Here is a 17,496-nt window from a genome sequence, read left to right as displayed (position 1 = left end):
TCCCTTCACCTTCCTTCATCCAGTCCTCCATCACCCCTCGCCTCTGAGAGTTGTCAGTCTGTTCCATGTGTCCATACTTCTCTGTTTCTGTTTTGTTCATTAGATTCCACATATAAGTGAGATTATATGGTGTTTTGTCTTTCTTTTACTGGCTTATTTCACTTAGCATAATCATCTCTAGATCCATTCATGCTGTTGCAGAAGATATGCTTTCTTTTCTTTTTTTTTTTTTTTTTACTGCCAAGTACTATTCCATTGTGTAATGCACCTCTTTTTTATCCACTCATCTACTGATGGGCACTTGAGCTGTTTCCATATCTTGGCAATTGTAAATAATGCTGCAGTGAACATAGGGCTACATATATTCTTCTGACTTGGTGCTTTGGGATTCTTAAGATATATTCCCAGAAGTGAGATTGTTGGGTCAGAAGGAAGTTCCATTTTTAATTTTTTCCACAGTGGATGCACTAATCTGCATTGCCACCAACAGTGTACAAGGGTTCCCTTTTCTTTACATCCTCAGAAGCACTAGTTGTTGGTTGATTTATTGATGATAGCCATTCTGAGAGCTATGGAGTTATATCTCTTTGTGGTTTTAATTTGCATATCTCTGATTAGTGATGTTGAGCATTTTTTCATATGCCTATTGGCCATCTATATGTCCTCTTTGGAGAAGTGTTTATTCAGGCTCTTTATCCATTTTTTAATTGGATTTTTTGTCTTCTTGGTGTTGGGTTGTGTAAGTTCTTCATGTATTTTGCAAATTAACCGTTTATAAAATGTATCATTGGCCAATATGTTCTCCCATTCAGTGGGTTCCCTTTTCATTTTGTTGGTGGTTTGTTTCGTTGTGCAAAAGCTTTTTAGTTTGCTGTACTCCCATTGTTTATTTTTTCTTTGTTTCCCTTGACCAAGTAGATGTATCAGCAAAAAATATTGCTATAGGAGATGTCTGAGATGTTTTCTTCTAGGATTTTTATGGGTTCGTGATTTAGCATTTAAGTCTTTTGTCTATTTTGGGCTTATTCCCTGTATAGGATGTAAGTTGGTGGTGTAGTTTCATTTTTTGCATGTCACTGTCCAATTTTCCCAGTACCATTTATTGAAGGGACTGTCTTTACTCCATTTTGTGTTCCTGACTCCTCTGTCAGATATTAATTGACCATAAAGGTGTGGGTTTATCTATGGGCTCTCTCTTCTGTTCCATTGATCTATATGCCTGTTCGCATGCCTGGACCATGCTGTTTTCATTACAATGGCCTTATAGTATAGTTTGATATCAGGCATTGTGATCCCCCCACCTTTGTTATTTCTCAAGATTGTTTGGGCTGTTTGGGGTCTTTTGGTTCCATATAAATTTTTGGAATATTTTTTCTAGATCTGTGAAATATGCCATTGGTATTTTAATAAGAATTGTATTGAATCTATAGATTGCTTTGGTTAGTAAGGGCCTTTTAATGATGTTAATTATTCCAGTGCATGAGTACAGTATATGCTTCCACTTACTTGTATCTTCCTTACCTTTAAATTATATCTCAATGAATGAGTTCACTAACTTATATAAAATTTTCTAGATTTAGTAAAGATTAAATTTTGAGTTATATAATGTTGGCAGGATGTTGTGAATGATATAGGAAGATTAATTTATAATTAGATATGAATGGGAAAGTAAAAATGAACCAGGCCAGAAAAAGGCTGGTTCAGTTTAAGAATGATGACATGATGAAAGTTAATTTTCACTTTGCTTTTAATCAAATGAGCAACTCAAGCCAAACCAACAATACAAAGTATAATACAAATAATATGAAGACTATATAAGGATACATGATGCTTGTCAATATATGATTCTCTGATGTTGCCCCTTTCCTTCTGGAGGCTCATGTCCAAAGTCAGTTGGTCTCAGAAATATTTTGCTGGGGAAGAGTCTGTCAAGTCAGAGTGGCTCAGAAACATGGGCTAGTTGCTTCTTAGAATATTTTAGGGAGCTGGGATTTTCAGAGTGGAACATCAATGCAAGGCATCTATCTTACTATAAAAGAATGTCTGGATTCCTCACATTTTTTAAAACATATTATTTATTTGTTTAATAGCAAACATATTGCTAAGCTATAGGTATCACTTTAGCTTTCTACATGGTAGTCCTGGAGAAGGAAAAAGGGAATAGTTAAAAAATGGATCTGAGAGTCCAACTTACAGGAAAAATGATGGTATTGACAAATGAAATGGTCCATTGGAAGAGTTAATTTGGGGGGGTTAGGAATATGTACTTCAATTATCATTTCTTAAGAGAATGAAACAAATTTATAGTTAGAAGAAACCTTAGAGCCTATAAATCCATTCACTTCATTTTATAAATGAGGAATGTGAGTGCCTTCCCACTGAGTGACGTACCCAAATCCACACAGACATAGCAGAACCAGCATCAGGACTCCAATCCATTGATTCTTTGTTCAATAATGTTTTGAGTTCAATTTGTTTTACCATTCTGCAACATTTTAAAACTTGTTGAGTTATAGGTATAATATTTAGTTATTTTCAATTAATCAGAACACTCCACCCCTTACCATGTTTTTTAACAGTGTTTATTTTAGGTTAGACAATGATACTTAATACTCACCTCAGGTGAGTCAGAGCCAGTGGCAACATTAAGTCCACAGTCTGTGGGCAGAAGGTATATGACGTCTCACTGTGGGTTTTGTTTTGTTTTTTTTTTGCAGAGGAAATATTACCTGGCCCTATTGTTTCCCTTTTCTAACTCAGTTACAGTGTGGTTTCTTCCCAATGGTTAGTTTTTCAGTCTTCTCTCCAGTCCTTTCTAGACATTTATTAGTTGGTTATAAGAAAAATGGCACTCTGGGTTTTTCTTATTGAAGAACCAGAAAAAAGATAAAATAAGGACTCTAACCATTACATGTGTTTAAATTAGAAAAAAGAAAAGTATCATTTTAAAATACATTAAAGGACAAGTGAGATTTCAGAATTTTGGATGGGGGGAGCTTTCTTTTGGTCTCATAAAGTAGGAAATTTTTTATTGCTTTATTGTAATGTTTTCTGGCAGTGCTAATAATATGTTCAAATTTATTATACTCCTTGTTCTTAGGAATTTATAACTCAACTGTTACAGTTTGCCTATGGCTGAAACATGATATACAGGTGTTTGACTTAGATACAATTCTTCAAACATAACTCACTTTTAAAGGCAGTAATTAATATTTGATTGGATATTTACACATGTTTGAAATATTAAGTACTGTGTTTTTAATCATATACAAAAAACAATCAGACATTATAGGAGAATGAGCATTTAAAAACAGTATTATGAATAGCAATTTCAAAAATAAAGTGATTGTACTTTAAGAGCTATAGCCCCCATTTTTGATTGATCGTGGATTAGGATAATAGACCTCATTCGTTATGTCATGTTATTGTTGTCTCCCTGATGACAATTTAGTATTTGGAAATATAGAAACATAAAGAGGTTATAAAAGCTGTATCTTGGGCCACAACTTCACTGCCTCTTCCTTTTTCCTCTAAATTTTATAGTTCTACCTTTCTTTTTTAAAAAAAAAAAGACTTTATTTATTTATTTTCAGAGGTAAGGGAAGGGAGGGAGAAGAAGAGGGAGAGAAACATCAACGTGTGGTTGTCTCTGACATACTCCCCGCACTGGGGACCTGGCCCACAACCCAGGCATGTGCCCCAACTGGGAATCCAACCAATGACCCTTTGGTTTGCAGGCCCCTGCTCAATCCATGCTCAAGCCAGGTCTGTCCTGCCTTTCTGAAATAATACTGGAGTATTTGCCAAGTTATATTGGTCCCTCAATAATTTCCTTTTCTGTTCCTGAGGTCATAGTTATGTTTACAAAATAGCAGGTGATCTTTTTACTGACTCCCTTTTTTATGTCCTTACTCTTTTTACTGTCACTGCTCCTTGTGAGGAGACACTGTTCAGTCTCTGTGCTCCTTCATGATGCCCAGCAAGGGAAGCCATTCTGTAGGCCCACGAAGTGCATGTAAGGAAAGAGGAGATTGGTGCCTACAGTCATGCCCACAGTCTTGTAGGGATCCCTGCCAATCTAAAGAGAAAACTTCCAAATCCGAGCTTCAGCATTGCTTACCACAGTCTACTCTCCATTATTTATCTCTTATTTCATGCTGTGCATCACTATTTACTTGAGTTAATTTTCTTATCCTATTGGTAATATTTTACCCATCATATTTTTTTTCCTATCACACAGCATATTAAACTTGCTGCCTCTTTACCTAAAAGGTGATTCTTGTTTCTCTTATCATTCATTACTTTGGAACTGTGTAAGTATGGAAGCATCATAGATTTATACCAGTCACAAGAAAACTCTGACCCATCATCATTCTGGTACCTTATCATTGGTATCAAATGACATTCCTTTAATGCATTTGCTGTGTTTATTGATTAACTCTTCTACAGTGGTTAGGCAGAGAAAAATCACACAACCATGTAGATAGGGAATCCTTCAAAATCATGATTGCCAGCCTTATCTGAGTGCTCTACGTGTTGCAATTTACTATGGTTTTACTCCAGAACTGATTTCAGGGAGGAATATAACACATACATTCATTATCAAAATAATACAATTTTTTTTCTTTTAACAGCATTTGTAAGCACAAATAGTACAAAATAATGCAAAAGGCTGGTGAAATGGTAATAGTCAAGAGATGTTTAGGAATTGTATAATTTTTTAATTAGATTTTGCAAGAAATGATAAGCACCAATTGGCAAGAGAGAATTATTAAGGATTGAAGATGTTTCAAATAAAGAGAGATAGAAAATGTAAAATAAAAATCATAGTCCCCTGAGAGCAGGGGTATGAGCATCCTCAGTTTTAGAGCCAACTAGGTCAGGGTGCAGACTGTGTCCCTGACACTGAGTAGCTGTGTCACATGGACGTGCTAGTTCATCTTTTCGGGCCCTAGTTTCCTCCTCTGTAAATTAGGATATGAATTATTTGTAGAGTTATCATGAAAATTAAAGAAGATGATGTATGTAAAATACCTTGTACAGAGTAGATACACAACAGATCATATTGCTGTTTTGCTATTATATTTAAGCTTATTTCTATACATAATTTCTTAAGTTTTGCATGTGTTGTGTGAATTAATGAGGCTTTATAGTATTGACAGATTTGTACAGTTCTGAAACAGAGTATTGATACTGTAACTTGTAACCCCTTATAACAAAGAAGTTTGCTGTGAACACAAAATATGTACAAATTAGAGTTCTGTACAAGAACCTTCAGCCATCAAATCTTTTTATTAAAAAAGTGAAATTTTGGTTTTTGCAACAAGTTTTGAATAATTCATCATCTGAGGTGTTAGACTACCCCCAAATTATTTAAATGTATGCAAATATAAAAACTAAATTTATTATTACTAATGATGGCTATTGGATTTAGAAGTGACTGTTCTGATAAAAGTAGTAGCTAGTTAAGCTGCTAGGGAGATATGAAAATGTCAAACTTACTGATTATATGGAGATATTGAGGTTTTGGTGTCCTAAAGAAGTATAACTTCTGATGGACATGAGGTTTCCCACCACTTACCTTATGGTTTTGTTTTGTTTTTGTTTTTTAGCCTGATTTCAATGTAATATTTATTATGGGAAATTTAGATAAATATTTGTTTTCAAATGAGAAATTATAGCATTTACTACAAAATGCTTTGAACGAGATATATCCAAATGTACTAGGACTTAGCTATTTTATTTTACTTTCTATATTTTAAGTATATTTTGTTGATTATGCTATTACAGTTCTCCCAATTCTTTCTCCTTTTTATTCTTCTCTGTTCAGCAACCCCTCCAACCCGCATTCTCACCCTCCTTTAGTTCAATCCATGGGTTGTATATATAAGTTCTTTGGCTTCTCCATTTTCTATACTGTTCTTAACCTATTTTGTACCTACCATTTATGCTTCCTATTCCCTGTGCCTTTTCCCCCATTCTCCCCTTCCCTACTGAATACCTTCCATGTGATCTCCATTCTGTGATTCTGTTCCTGTTCTAGTTGTCTGCTTAGTTTTTGTTTTTTAGGTTCAGTTGTTGATCAAGTTGTGAGTTTGGTATCATTTTACTGTTCATAGTTTTGATCTTTTCCCTTTTCTTACATAACACACTTTAACATTTCATTTAATGAGGGCTTGATGATGATGAACTCTTTTAAATTGCTCACTGGGAAGCACTTTATCTGCCCTTCCATTCTAAATGATAGCTTTGCTGGATAGAGTAATCTTGGATGTAGGTCCTTGCCTTTTATGACTTTGAATACGTCTTTCTAGCCTTTCTTACCTGTAAGGTTTCTTTTGAGAAATCAGCTGATAGTTTTTTGTGAACTCCAAGGTAACTCTGTGCTTCTCTCTTGCTGCTTTTAAGATTCTCTCCTTATCTTTAATCATAGGTCATGCAATTATGGTGCGTCTCAGTGTTCCTTTTTGGGTCCAACTTGTTTGGCACTCTCTGAGCTTCCTGGACTTGCATGTCTATTTCCTTTTTCAGATTGGAGAAGGTTTACTTCATTATTTGTTTAAGTGAGTTTTTAATTTCTTCCTCTTCTCCTCTGGCACCCCTGTGATTCGGATGTCGGAATGTTTAAAGGCTGTCCTGGAGGTTCCTAAGCCGCTCCTCATTTTTTTGAATTCTTATTTCTTCATTTGCTGTGGTTGAATGTTTATTTCTTCCTTCTGCTCCAAATTGTTGGTTTGAGTTCCGGTTTCCTCCCTTTCACATCTCACTTTGTATAGTCTTTACTTCTTCCTTTATTTTGAGTCCATACTCAATCATTTCTATGAGCATCTTGATTACCAATGTTTTGAGCTCTGCCTCTGATAGGTGGTCTATCTACTCACTGTTTGGTTCTTTTTCTGGAGTTTTGATTTATTCTTTCTTTTGGGCCATTTTTCTTTGCCTCGGAGCACCTGTCACATTGTTGGGAGCAGAGCCTTAGGTATTCATCAGGGTGGGGCAACTCACTTTGATGCATTGTGGCACTCTGTGTGTGGGAGGGGTCAAAGAGACAACAGTACCAGTTGCTTGGTGGTCAGTCTGCTTTCAGTCACTCCTCCCACTACCTACAAGCAGATTGGGTCCTTCTGCTTCTGATTCCCAGGTGGGTGGTTTTTTTACATTGTAGGACCCTCTGGGTCTCTCCAGTGCACTCTCCAGTAAGAATGGGAGTTTATTCTGCCACTGCAACCCCCACAGATTTTTACAGCCAGAGGTTTTGAGGCTTTACTTCCCCACACTGGAACCCTGGGTTGTGTGGTCTATCTCACTTCCCAGTTGTTTCTTCTGGTTTATCTGCATGTGAATGTGGGACTGCCCAGTCTGCCAGCTGCCACATTGCCCACCCGGCCCAGTCTACTGGCTGCCACTTTGCCACCCGTCCTCTTAGCCCCAGCTTCCCATCTCCACCTCTCCTACCAGTCTGGGTGAATGTTTCTTCTTTAACTTCTTGGTTGTCTGACTTCCATACTGTTTGATTTTTCTGGATGTTATGGTTGTTTTTTGGTTTTAAATTTGTTACTCTCCTTCTTTTGGTTATATGAGGAAGCAAAGGAAATCTACTTATGATTACATCTTGGCTGGAATACTGATTTAGCTATTTTAAAATGTTATATCTGTGCTGTGCAGGAGGCTGAAACTTTCTTCTACTCTCAAGGTTCTTTCTACTGATCTAATAATTAAATCCACATAGGACAGATTAACAGGAGAGAATAACCAAATTTAATACATACGCATGCTCGGGAACCCCACATACATGAGTGATTTGAAGACAGAAAGGGAAAATGAGGTATATATGACATTCTGAGCTAAAGATCAACTTGGGGTTTCAGAGGGGAAGAAGGTCATTGCAGGATGATAAGAAGAACAGATCTTGAGTAATTGTAGTAGTCTGTCTTGTCGTATAAATAGGTTAAACCAGATTTTCTCTGATGGGCTAAGCCCTAATTCAAATTTTTCTAGGTAGTTGGATGAGATTCGGGGTGCAGAAATTTCTCTTCAGATTGCAGGGGTTTTGATGTGTCAACACAAGAAATGTCAAAACCTGTAAGAACTTTTATGAGTTTATTTGAACTAAAGTGACAACAATTGCCAGGAAGCAAAACCTCAACAGAATAAGAAAATGCTCCAGAAAATGGCAGTTTTGCACCTCATTTTATGCACTACAATCAAAAGGATGCATAAGTGGGTTACGTGAATTCCACTGGTGATTGATTAGGTAGGCAGGAAAAAGCAAAGCAGGGAAACCTCTGGGATTGGATAAAAAGTAAAATGATAGACACATACTTGTTTACACAGGTAGGTAGGTACAGGACAGTTAACAGTCAACAATTAACATGATGACAATAATGAGAGGATTTGTGGTCTCTCTCTGGTGTGGTGCCTGTGCTTTGAGGGGTCCAGAAAAAGGAAATTTTACATTCCAAAGGTGTGTTATCAGGAGATGCAAAAATACAATAGACAGTCTCGTTTAAGGTAAAGATTGACTTTTGTCCTGGAAAATTCCAGCCTAGGACAATGACTACCCACCATAACTCACTTTTAGTTAGAAAGGTTCTAACTTCAGAACATCCTATGTGGTTACTTTAGGTCTCTGAGTTTGTATAGCCATCATGCAGGCCTCTTCTGACCTTGTCAGGTTTGATGTGTGGCCCCTCTCATTCAAAGTTGCCTTTAGGTCAGAATAACCCACAAACCAATGGGGTACATCTTGGGGTGACTCTTTTAAACCACTAAAGTTCTTGTTCTGTATTTGGAACTAGTTGAATTTACAAATGACAGATGTTGGATACTGTAGACTTTTACATGAAAACATTTTAATTGGATGTTTTTCTTTTGAAATAGTATCTTTGAAGTATAATAAAAGCTTTATCCTCAGACTAATTCTTCATTTTAGATCAGACTTGGAAATCTTCAGCTTTGCTTTCGCCTACCTCCCTAATCTATCACCAGTGGATTCCATGTAACCCACATATGCGTCTTCTATTTGATTGTAATGTACAAATAAAGTGTAAAACTGCCTTTTTTCCAGAAATTTTCATAGTCTGTTGAGGTTTTGCTTCTTGTCTATTGTTGTCACTTTAGCTCAGATAAACTCACAACAATTCTTACAGGTATGGATGTTTCTTATGTCGACATTTTATTATAGTGTAATAAATTAGCTGAAATTATTAATAATTAACTAATTTAAGATGATGAATTTTATTAGTATTATAGCCTCTACAAAAGTTTTTATAGACAGCTTTTCAAGTAGCATTGTGATTTATCCAAACTAAAACCATATTTACCTAAACCTTTTTTGTTAATATTTTGGTTATATGTTATCATTTAATGTTTAAATTTATCATTCATTTATACCATCAGTCATCAAAATATTTTATAAGCACTCTTTTATGTCCAAAAATAACATATCCCTAAATAAAACAGTCCATATGTAACAGGGTGCAGAGCATGGGTCCCCTGAAAATAGAGGAAACCCCTTGCCCCACAAGAGTCAGGAGAGGGGGCAGGGAAACAAGGGAAAGTACAGTGTTTAAGGCACGTTGCATAACAAAGGCAGATTAACAGCCCTGCCATCCTGAAGGGAAGAAGGCTGCTGCCTGGGGCAAAATTGTGCACTTGACTGTGAGAACAAGCTCCAGTGGAGTGACTCCTGATGGGGGGGATGGCGTTGGTGGGGGCGACAATGGTGGGGCGAAAAGGTAGGAGCTCATACAGAGCCTGCTTGAGTTTTGTGGGTGAATGTGCATCCAGTTGCCCATGTATTGCCGGGAACTCTTGCCCTGACTAAAGATGGCAGCCGAAAGAGAGTCAAAGACACCGGGGAGCTGACAAAAATGGCAGACACTAAGGCACCATAGGAAGAGCCATATGTTCAGCCACATAGGAAGGTCCGAGCCAAGTGTTTAACTTAGAGCAGGCCAAGTAACAGGACGTCTGAAGGGAAGTTTGCCATGAGTTCAGGAGCATGCCACAAAGGAGGTTGGGAAGTCTGCCAGGAGGTCTAGAGACAAAGGCAACAGAGCTGGTGGAGTTGCAGAGCCTGCCTGGCCAAGCACACAGACACATGGGAGATGTTTGGAGCTTCACCGTGACCAGGGGACCAGGGCTTAAGGAGAAGTCACTCTCTTGGTATGGAATCTCTTGGTATAGGACTTAAGAACTTGATGCAAGCTCTCTCCCTCTGTGTTTTTGACATTTGGATGTTCTGGGCTTCTGGCCCTGCTCCCCACATGGCTTGGGAGCACTTGTGGGACCAGGAGATGTGGTGCCCATCAGGAACTTAGACCCCACAGGGAATGGGGGCTAACTCCTGGAGGCAGGATTCCATGCTGGGTTCATGTGCCTCCCTGGGCTCCACCCTTTGGGGCAGGGTAACACCGCACGTGGTTTCCTGAACCATAGAGACTGGGAACAGTGCACCACAGATACTGACGGAGAGAGCTGCTGCGAGAGAATGGCAACCTTGAAAACCACAAGTGCATATTTCAGAGATGATGGAGATCCATTTGTGTGACCAGCTTAACGACAGATACGGAAATGAGGACTTTCTGAGCCTTTCAGGGAGCAAGGAAAGTTCTGGGTCTCGTGGGAGAGAGGGCTGTGAGCAGGAATGCTCTCAGCAACCCTCAAGGTTGGAACCCTATTAATAAAAATCTATTTCCTTCAACACAAATCATTGAGTCATGTGACTCAAAGGTGCCAAGTGGCCAAGCCCCAGTTTGCACTGTTACACACACTTTGTATGAACTCTGTCACTCTTAGTCTATCCCATTGCCCTGATCTACTTGTTCATATAGCAATACTTGTGCTAAACAGATAAAATATTTGTTTATGTGTTTTTCAAATCTACTTTCCCCACTAGAATAAAAACTCCATAAAGGCCGGGACTTTGAGTTGTTGCATCTGTATCCCCAGCTTGTACAGCAGTGCTTCTTACTTATCAACCATTTAATAAACACATATGGAATGAATGGATGAATAATGCTTGATAGTGGGAAAGTATGTTTCTTTAAGGAGTAGCATATTCAAATTTTATTTATCAATAGGTATTGTTACCGAACAAGAGGTCCGAGGGGGGGAGCAATATTTGGCCCACCTAGGGATGCCAAAAACTGCTACAGAACAAGGGCCCCTCCAAGGACAGAATACTAATATCTACTGGGCTCTTCTGTCCACCGCCAATTGGAAAGACATCTCTCAATGCCAGAGATTTGTGAAAAGGAAACGAAATGTTTATTTAATGCTATTCAGGTCTAATGCCTCCACTAAAATATCAGAGTCCTTTAGGGTATACACCTACACCCACACAGCACTCCCTTCTCCCACTGTCCCAACTGCGGGTACCATAAATCAGGAAAAGAACACACGTCTGTGTTTCAGGCCGCTGGTATCGTCAGCTGTGTCAGGCAGGATCTCTAGTTAATCCAAAGTACTGTGGTACCCTCTCACAGTCCACTGGCAAGAGTTCTTTGTACCCAGTTCCAGTCAAAGTCTCTCCTGCTTTCCAGGCCACGCGGCCAAAGGGGGCACCCCAAAGCCTCATGGGCCTCTTCTACCAAAGCTGCAGGGGTCTGCACTCCACCAAAAGCATGTGGCTTTCTCCTTCACCTGGCTGCAGGGATCTCCATTCTGGCAAAGCTGCGTGGTTTTCCCTTTCACCTGGGAAGGGGGGGTCCGCACTCTGCCAAGGCCACGTGGCTCCCTCTTTCACTTCACCAAGAGGGGATCTTTACTCTGCCCTAAACCGCATGGCTCTCCCCTCACCTGGCCAAGAGGGGACCCTTACTTTGCTGAAACTGCGTGGCTCCCTCCTCACCTGGGCAGTTATCACCTCACATCCTGGAGCCAGTCTTTTCTGAGCTCTCATGTAGGCATTCTCCCTCAGGGGCACAGCCCCTAGTTACATTCTGGGTAGAAGCCACTCCCTTCTCCCTGGCTCCAAACTTGGCCACGGCTATTTAACATATCTATGAAACCAGTTAAAGGTTATAGATATGTTAAATGATCATTCCAGAGGTTAGCTGCAAAACTGTTGCTATGCAAAATAGCTCTCAAAGGTCCTGGCTCTATTTGTCCCTTCCCCCTGGGGGGTGGGTAGGTGAGGACATCTTAATATTTCCTGGACACCCTGAACTCTGGACCCCATCCCAAATCCTTTTCTGCCCCCCCCCCCCCGGCTGCACCCTGTATCAATATGCCAGAGAGAATTTTCTGCCGTTTCCATATTTAAACAGGGCCAGGAGATGAGACCTAAACCATTGTGAGGTTACAATGTCTAGATCAGTTTGTTGGTAAGAGAGGACAGAAGGTGTTAAAGTCTCTCTGCAACCACTTTTGTTCACAGTGGTCTGTGAGTTTTTGTGATTTACTTTGCAGCTCTTGGTACAGTGAGAAGCAGCATGATGTTTGTTAGTGGTCTCTGAGGGGTGCTGTTTTGTTCGGCTTTCAAACTACAGGAAAGTGTGAAAATTAGGTCATACCTCATGAAATTTAAATAACAAAACACTTTACCTAGCTTAATAATACCCTAGTTCTTCTACTGCTGTATTTCATTTTGCCTAAAATGGGAATTATTTGTTTTGATTTACTGTCACAGTTTGAGATAGGTTTTTTTCTTTATTTTGGTGTAACTAACATGTTTTTTATTCTTGTTCCTCAGAATGGATTGGGGAGATGAATATTCCCATAATTCTTTTGACCTACATTGTTTGTTAAATTCATTTCCTGGAGACTTGGAGTTTAAGCAGATCTTCAGTGACATTGATGAAAAGATAGAACAAAATGCTGCAAGGTAAATGTTGCTAATTATTTAAAGCAAGTTGGTTTCATGTTCAATTTACATGAATTTTACCTACTGTTAGATGACTTAAGGTTTTCATTGTCATTAACTTTGCTGAAAAAAATTGATGAGACCTTCCTCCCTAAATTTTAACGTGATTTTCCTTATCTGATTAGTACTTTAAATAAAACTTAAAAAAAAGGTGCTGCTGTTAGTTACATTAAAGTTTATTGAATTGCTATTAATGATTTCTTAGATTTTGCCAATATTGTTGGCTTAGGTTTTCATTAATATGTTTAGAATTAAACATTCTGATCCAATGACTAGTGCACAAAATTTTTTAATGTGAAATTAATGCATTGAAATAAAATAATGGTATAAAACCATGAATTGTTTGAATTGCTGAAAACAGAACATTAAAAATTATTTGTATGTGTTGGGGGAAAGCCCTAAACGTCTAAATTCTGGATTGATTCCAAAAAAACTGGCATGTAGCCCACCTTACTCAAATTCATAAGAGCTTTAATAAGAGAAACTTATATACATGGGCAAAGCAGTTGCTGTTCTCAGTGGTAGCCAGGAAGAATCCTCCTCCTCCCAGGACTGGGTCCCTTTTTATAGGGGGCTAATAGTAAAACCATATAGTCATGTAGACCATCAGGAAGAACTATGCACTCCTCAGATAACATTAGGCAGTTATCACACTTTATATATTCATTAAACTCCTTGGGAGCATGACATTGCTTTGGGTGGAATTCCTGTTTTCTGGGTAGTCAGCCAAGGCTGAGGCTACAGAGAAGTAAGATTCCAGCATTTCCCAGATGCCTTTGCTGCTGGAGCCATATTGCACCTGAAGGGAGTTCCCCTGCAATATGCAATATCTGGCATTTAAAGCCTCCTTCTCATTTACTTGGGGGAATAGAGATTCCACAGAGAATTATGTCATATTAGCCTTCCTTACCTATTCCAGAAGTGTTAAACACTGAGGGAAGCTGGCACAGCTAAGTAGCTTCCCACTAATATATGCTCTTTGATAGAAAGTACTTTGTCTTCACATGTACTTCTGAGCCCTTAAATCGAGTCAGTTCAATTATTTAAATCCTTTTGGTCAAAACTTCTAATAATTAACCTCATGTGGGTTACAAATATGCAAGCCACAGTAAAAATTTCTCTTGTACAATATCAGTATTTCCTTTTTTAAAATTTAACATACACTTACATTGAATTGTCAAGGAACTGAACCATGCAAGTGAAATGTTCCTATGATTCTCAAGTTTTATATGAAAATACAGTACATTTTTATCATTATAATAATGAATATAGATAACAGATTCAAAGGATAGCATATTGTTGGGAAATTATAGTGAAGACAAAATGTCCTTCCATTCCGGAAATCCTCTCCAGAAAGTCAGAAGAGAAAGAAAACACTTTTATTATTCAATAAGCATTGAACCAGAATGCAATGCCCACCATAGGCATTTTGCTAAGAGATTTCAGTGACAGAAAGGAATCTCATCCCTTCATATACTTCAGTAGCTACAACCCATTACATATATGTCTCCATGGTAACTAGTCCTCAAACATAGGACTTCACAGCAGATTTTTTCACACATAGTTTATGCTAACTTTATCAGGGTTAAAAAACACCTGTGTTAGCTATTTGGCCTTATCGTGAGGAGAAACAAATTTCACATATCTTTATGGAAAGAAGTAGTTTTGTAAATGAGAACAACAGAGCCACTGAAGTAGGCTCTTACACTTCCACACAAACTGGGAGCTATCTCCCTTGGTGTTTGCCTTTGGAAAAGATGGCTCCCAGGGTTTGAGAAAGACAGTTCTGGCTAGGAAAGTTGACCGAAGGCCTATCTAGTCTTCTAAGGGATACATGTCCAAGAGCTGAAAAAGTGCTTACAATTACAAACTTTTAAAGTAAATGCTTTAAGAAAAAGGGAAATCTTTTTCCTTAATTAAAACAGGAAGAATTGTCTTATTCGTAATTTGTATTTGCCCTTAATCTACATTTATATTTTTATTAAATATTTTGTTGTATTTTTATTATCATTTAACCCCCTACAGTGCCCTCCTGCAATTACCACACTATTGCCCACGTCCAAGAATCCTTTTTTTTCTTTTTTGTTCAGTCTCTCCACACCCACCCTCTGTCCCCCAGCAGAGCTGTCAGCCTGCTTTCTTTGTATGAGTGTGTCTCTATTTTTTTTTGTTCATTCAGTTTGTTTATTAGATTCCACATATGAGTGAACTGAATATGGCTGCTTCCATATCTTGGTGATTATAAATAACATTGCAATAAACATAGGGGTGCTTATGTTTTTTCCAATAAGCGTTTTGGGTTTCTTCCACTAAATTCTCGGAAGTGGAATCACCAGATTAAGGCAGATCCATTTTTAATTTTTTTGAGGTATCTCCATACAGTGGCTGCACCAGTCTGCATTCCCACCAACAGTGCAAAAGGGTTCTCCTTTCTCCAGGTCCTCGCCAGCACTTGTTTCTTGATTTATTTATGACAGCAATTCTGACCACTGTGTGGTGATATTTCATTGTGGTTTTAATTTGTATTTCTCTGATGTTTAGTAATGTTGAAGATCTTTTCATATGTCTATTGGCCATCTGTCTGTACTCTTTGGAGAAGGGTCTTTTCAGGTCCTTTGACCATTTTTAATTGGATTGTTTCCTTTTTTTGGTGTTTAGTTTTATATGTACTTTATAAATTTTGGATATTAAGCCTTATCAGATGTGTCAGTCAGTATGTTCTCCCATTCAGTGGTTTGTCTTTTTATTTTATTAATAGTTCCCCTTGCTACACAAAATGTTTTTAGTTTGATGTAGTCCCATTTCTTTATTTTTCTTTTGTTTCCCTTGCCTGAAGAGATGTATTAGAAAAAAGATTGCTACAAATAATGTCCGAGATTTTACTGCCAATGTTTTCTTCTAGGGTTTTTATGGTTTCTGGTCTAATATTTAAGTCTTTAATTCATATTTAATTTATCCTTGTGCATGGCATAAGAAAATGGTCTAGTTTCATTTTTCTGCCCATATCTGTCCAATTTTCCCAACACTATTTATTGAATAAACTATCTTTAGATCATTGTGTTTGCTTGCTTCTTCTGTCAAATATTTTTTTAATATATTTTATTAATTATGCCATTACACTTGTTCTATTTCCCTCCTTCATTCCCCTCCACCCTGCACACCCCTCCCCCACCATTCCCCCCCTTTAGTTTATGACCACATGTCTCAAGTTCTTTGGATTCTATATTTCCCATACTATTCTTGCCCTCCCCCCAACTATTTTCTACCTGCCATCTATGCTACTTATTTTCTGTACCTTCTCCCCCCTTCTTCTTCTCCCACTCCCCTGTTGCTAACCCTCCATGTGATCTTCATTTCTATGGTTCTGCTCCTGATCTAGCTGTCCTCTTAGTTTGCTTTTGTTTTAGGTGTGGTTGTTAATAACTGTGAGTTTGCTGTCCTTTCACTGTTCATCTTTTTTATCTTCTCTTTCTTAGGTAAGTCCCTTTAACATTTCATATAATCAGGGCTTGGTGATGATGAAATCCTTGAATTTGATCTTATCTGAGAAGCACTTCCATTCTGCCCTTCCATTCTAAATGAAAGCTTTGCTGGATAGAGCAATCTTGGATGTAGGTCTTTGGATTTCATGACTTGGAATACTTCTTTCCAGCCCCTTCTTGCCTGTCAGGTCTCTTTTGAGAAATCCACCGACAGTCTGATGGGGACTCCTTTGTAGATGACTGTCCCCTTATGTCTTGCTGCTTCTAGGATTCTCTCCTTCATTTTAATCTTGGCTAATGTAATGATAATGTGCCTTGGTGTGTTCCTTCTTGGATCCAACTTCTTTGGGACTCTCTGAGCTTCCTGGATTTCCTGGAAGTCTATTTCCTTTGCCAGATTAGGGAAGTTTTCCTTTATTATCCGTTCAAATAAGTTTTCCACTGGTGGCTGTTCCTTTTCCCCTTCTGGTACCCCTATAATTCGGATGGTGGAGCATTTAAAGATGTCCTGGAGGTTTTTAAGCCTCTCCTCATGTTTTTGAATTCTTGTTTCTTCATATTTTTCTGTTTGGTCATTTTTTCCTTCCTTCTGGTCCGCTCCCTTGATTTGAGTCCCAGTTTCTTTTCCATCACTATTTGTTTCCTGTGCAATTCCCTTCATTTCAATTAGTTTCGCCTTTATATGTTTGTCTACTTTGTGACTAAAATCAGCCAGTTCTGTGAGCATCCTGATCACTAGTGTTTTGAACTGTGCATCTGAAAGTTTGGCTATTTCTTCATAGCTTAGATTTACTGGCTCTGGTGCTCTGGGGTGTTCTTGAGCCATGTTTTGATCTGTTCCTGCCTGTTACATGTGAGGAGCGGAGCCTTAATTGTTCAACAGGGCAGGGCCACCCAGGTCGCTGGGTTGTGATGCTGCATGTGGGGGCGGGGTCAGAGAGGAACAATGGCGGTTCCCTCTGCCTCTTCCTGCCGCTGGGGCCAGAGCCGTCTGTCTCACTGCTCACTCCTTCACCGGTTTATCTGCATGCGAATGTGTGACCTCCGTCAGCCCTCAGTGGGTCCACTGCCTTGCATCCTCAGTGGGTCCACCCGCTTCTCCACACCTGGGATCCACCCTCGGCTGCTGACGCACCTGGGGTGAGT

The 17,496-nt window shown here is 38.7% G+C and overlaps 1 protein-coding gene across 4 annotated transcripts in view; it reads left to right on the top strand.

The window, feature by feature from the left end:
* The window catches only part of KIAA0825 (KIAA0825 ortholog), a 412,101-nt gene that overhangs the window by 39,686 nt on the left and 354,919 nt on the right, over nt 1-17,496 (top strand). For all 4 annotated transcript variants that reach the window (XM_053663574.1, XM_053663575.1, XM_053663576.1 and 1 more), the window contains one exon: nt 12,698-12,829. In XM_053663574.1, coding sequence (XP_053519549.1) covers nt 12,699-12,829 — 131 coding nt within the window. In that variant the 5' untranslated portion in view covers nt 12,698. The remainder of the gene's footprint in view (nt 1-12,697; nt 12,830-17,496) is intronic.

The sequence above is a fragment of the Artibeus jamaicensis genome, unplaced genomic scaffold (assembly GCF_021234435.1).
Source record: "Artibeus jamaicensis isolate MK-2021 breed Jamaican fruit bat unplaced genomic scaffold, CSHL_Jam_final contig_3214, whole genome shotgun sequence".
In the NCBI taxonomy this organism is placed as follows: Eukaryota; Metazoa; Chordata; class Mammalia; order Chiroptera; family Phyllostomidae; genus Artibeus; species Artibeus jamaicensis.
Note: the sequence above shows the minus strand (reverse complement) of the source record. Positions and strands in the feature narration are given on the sequence as shown.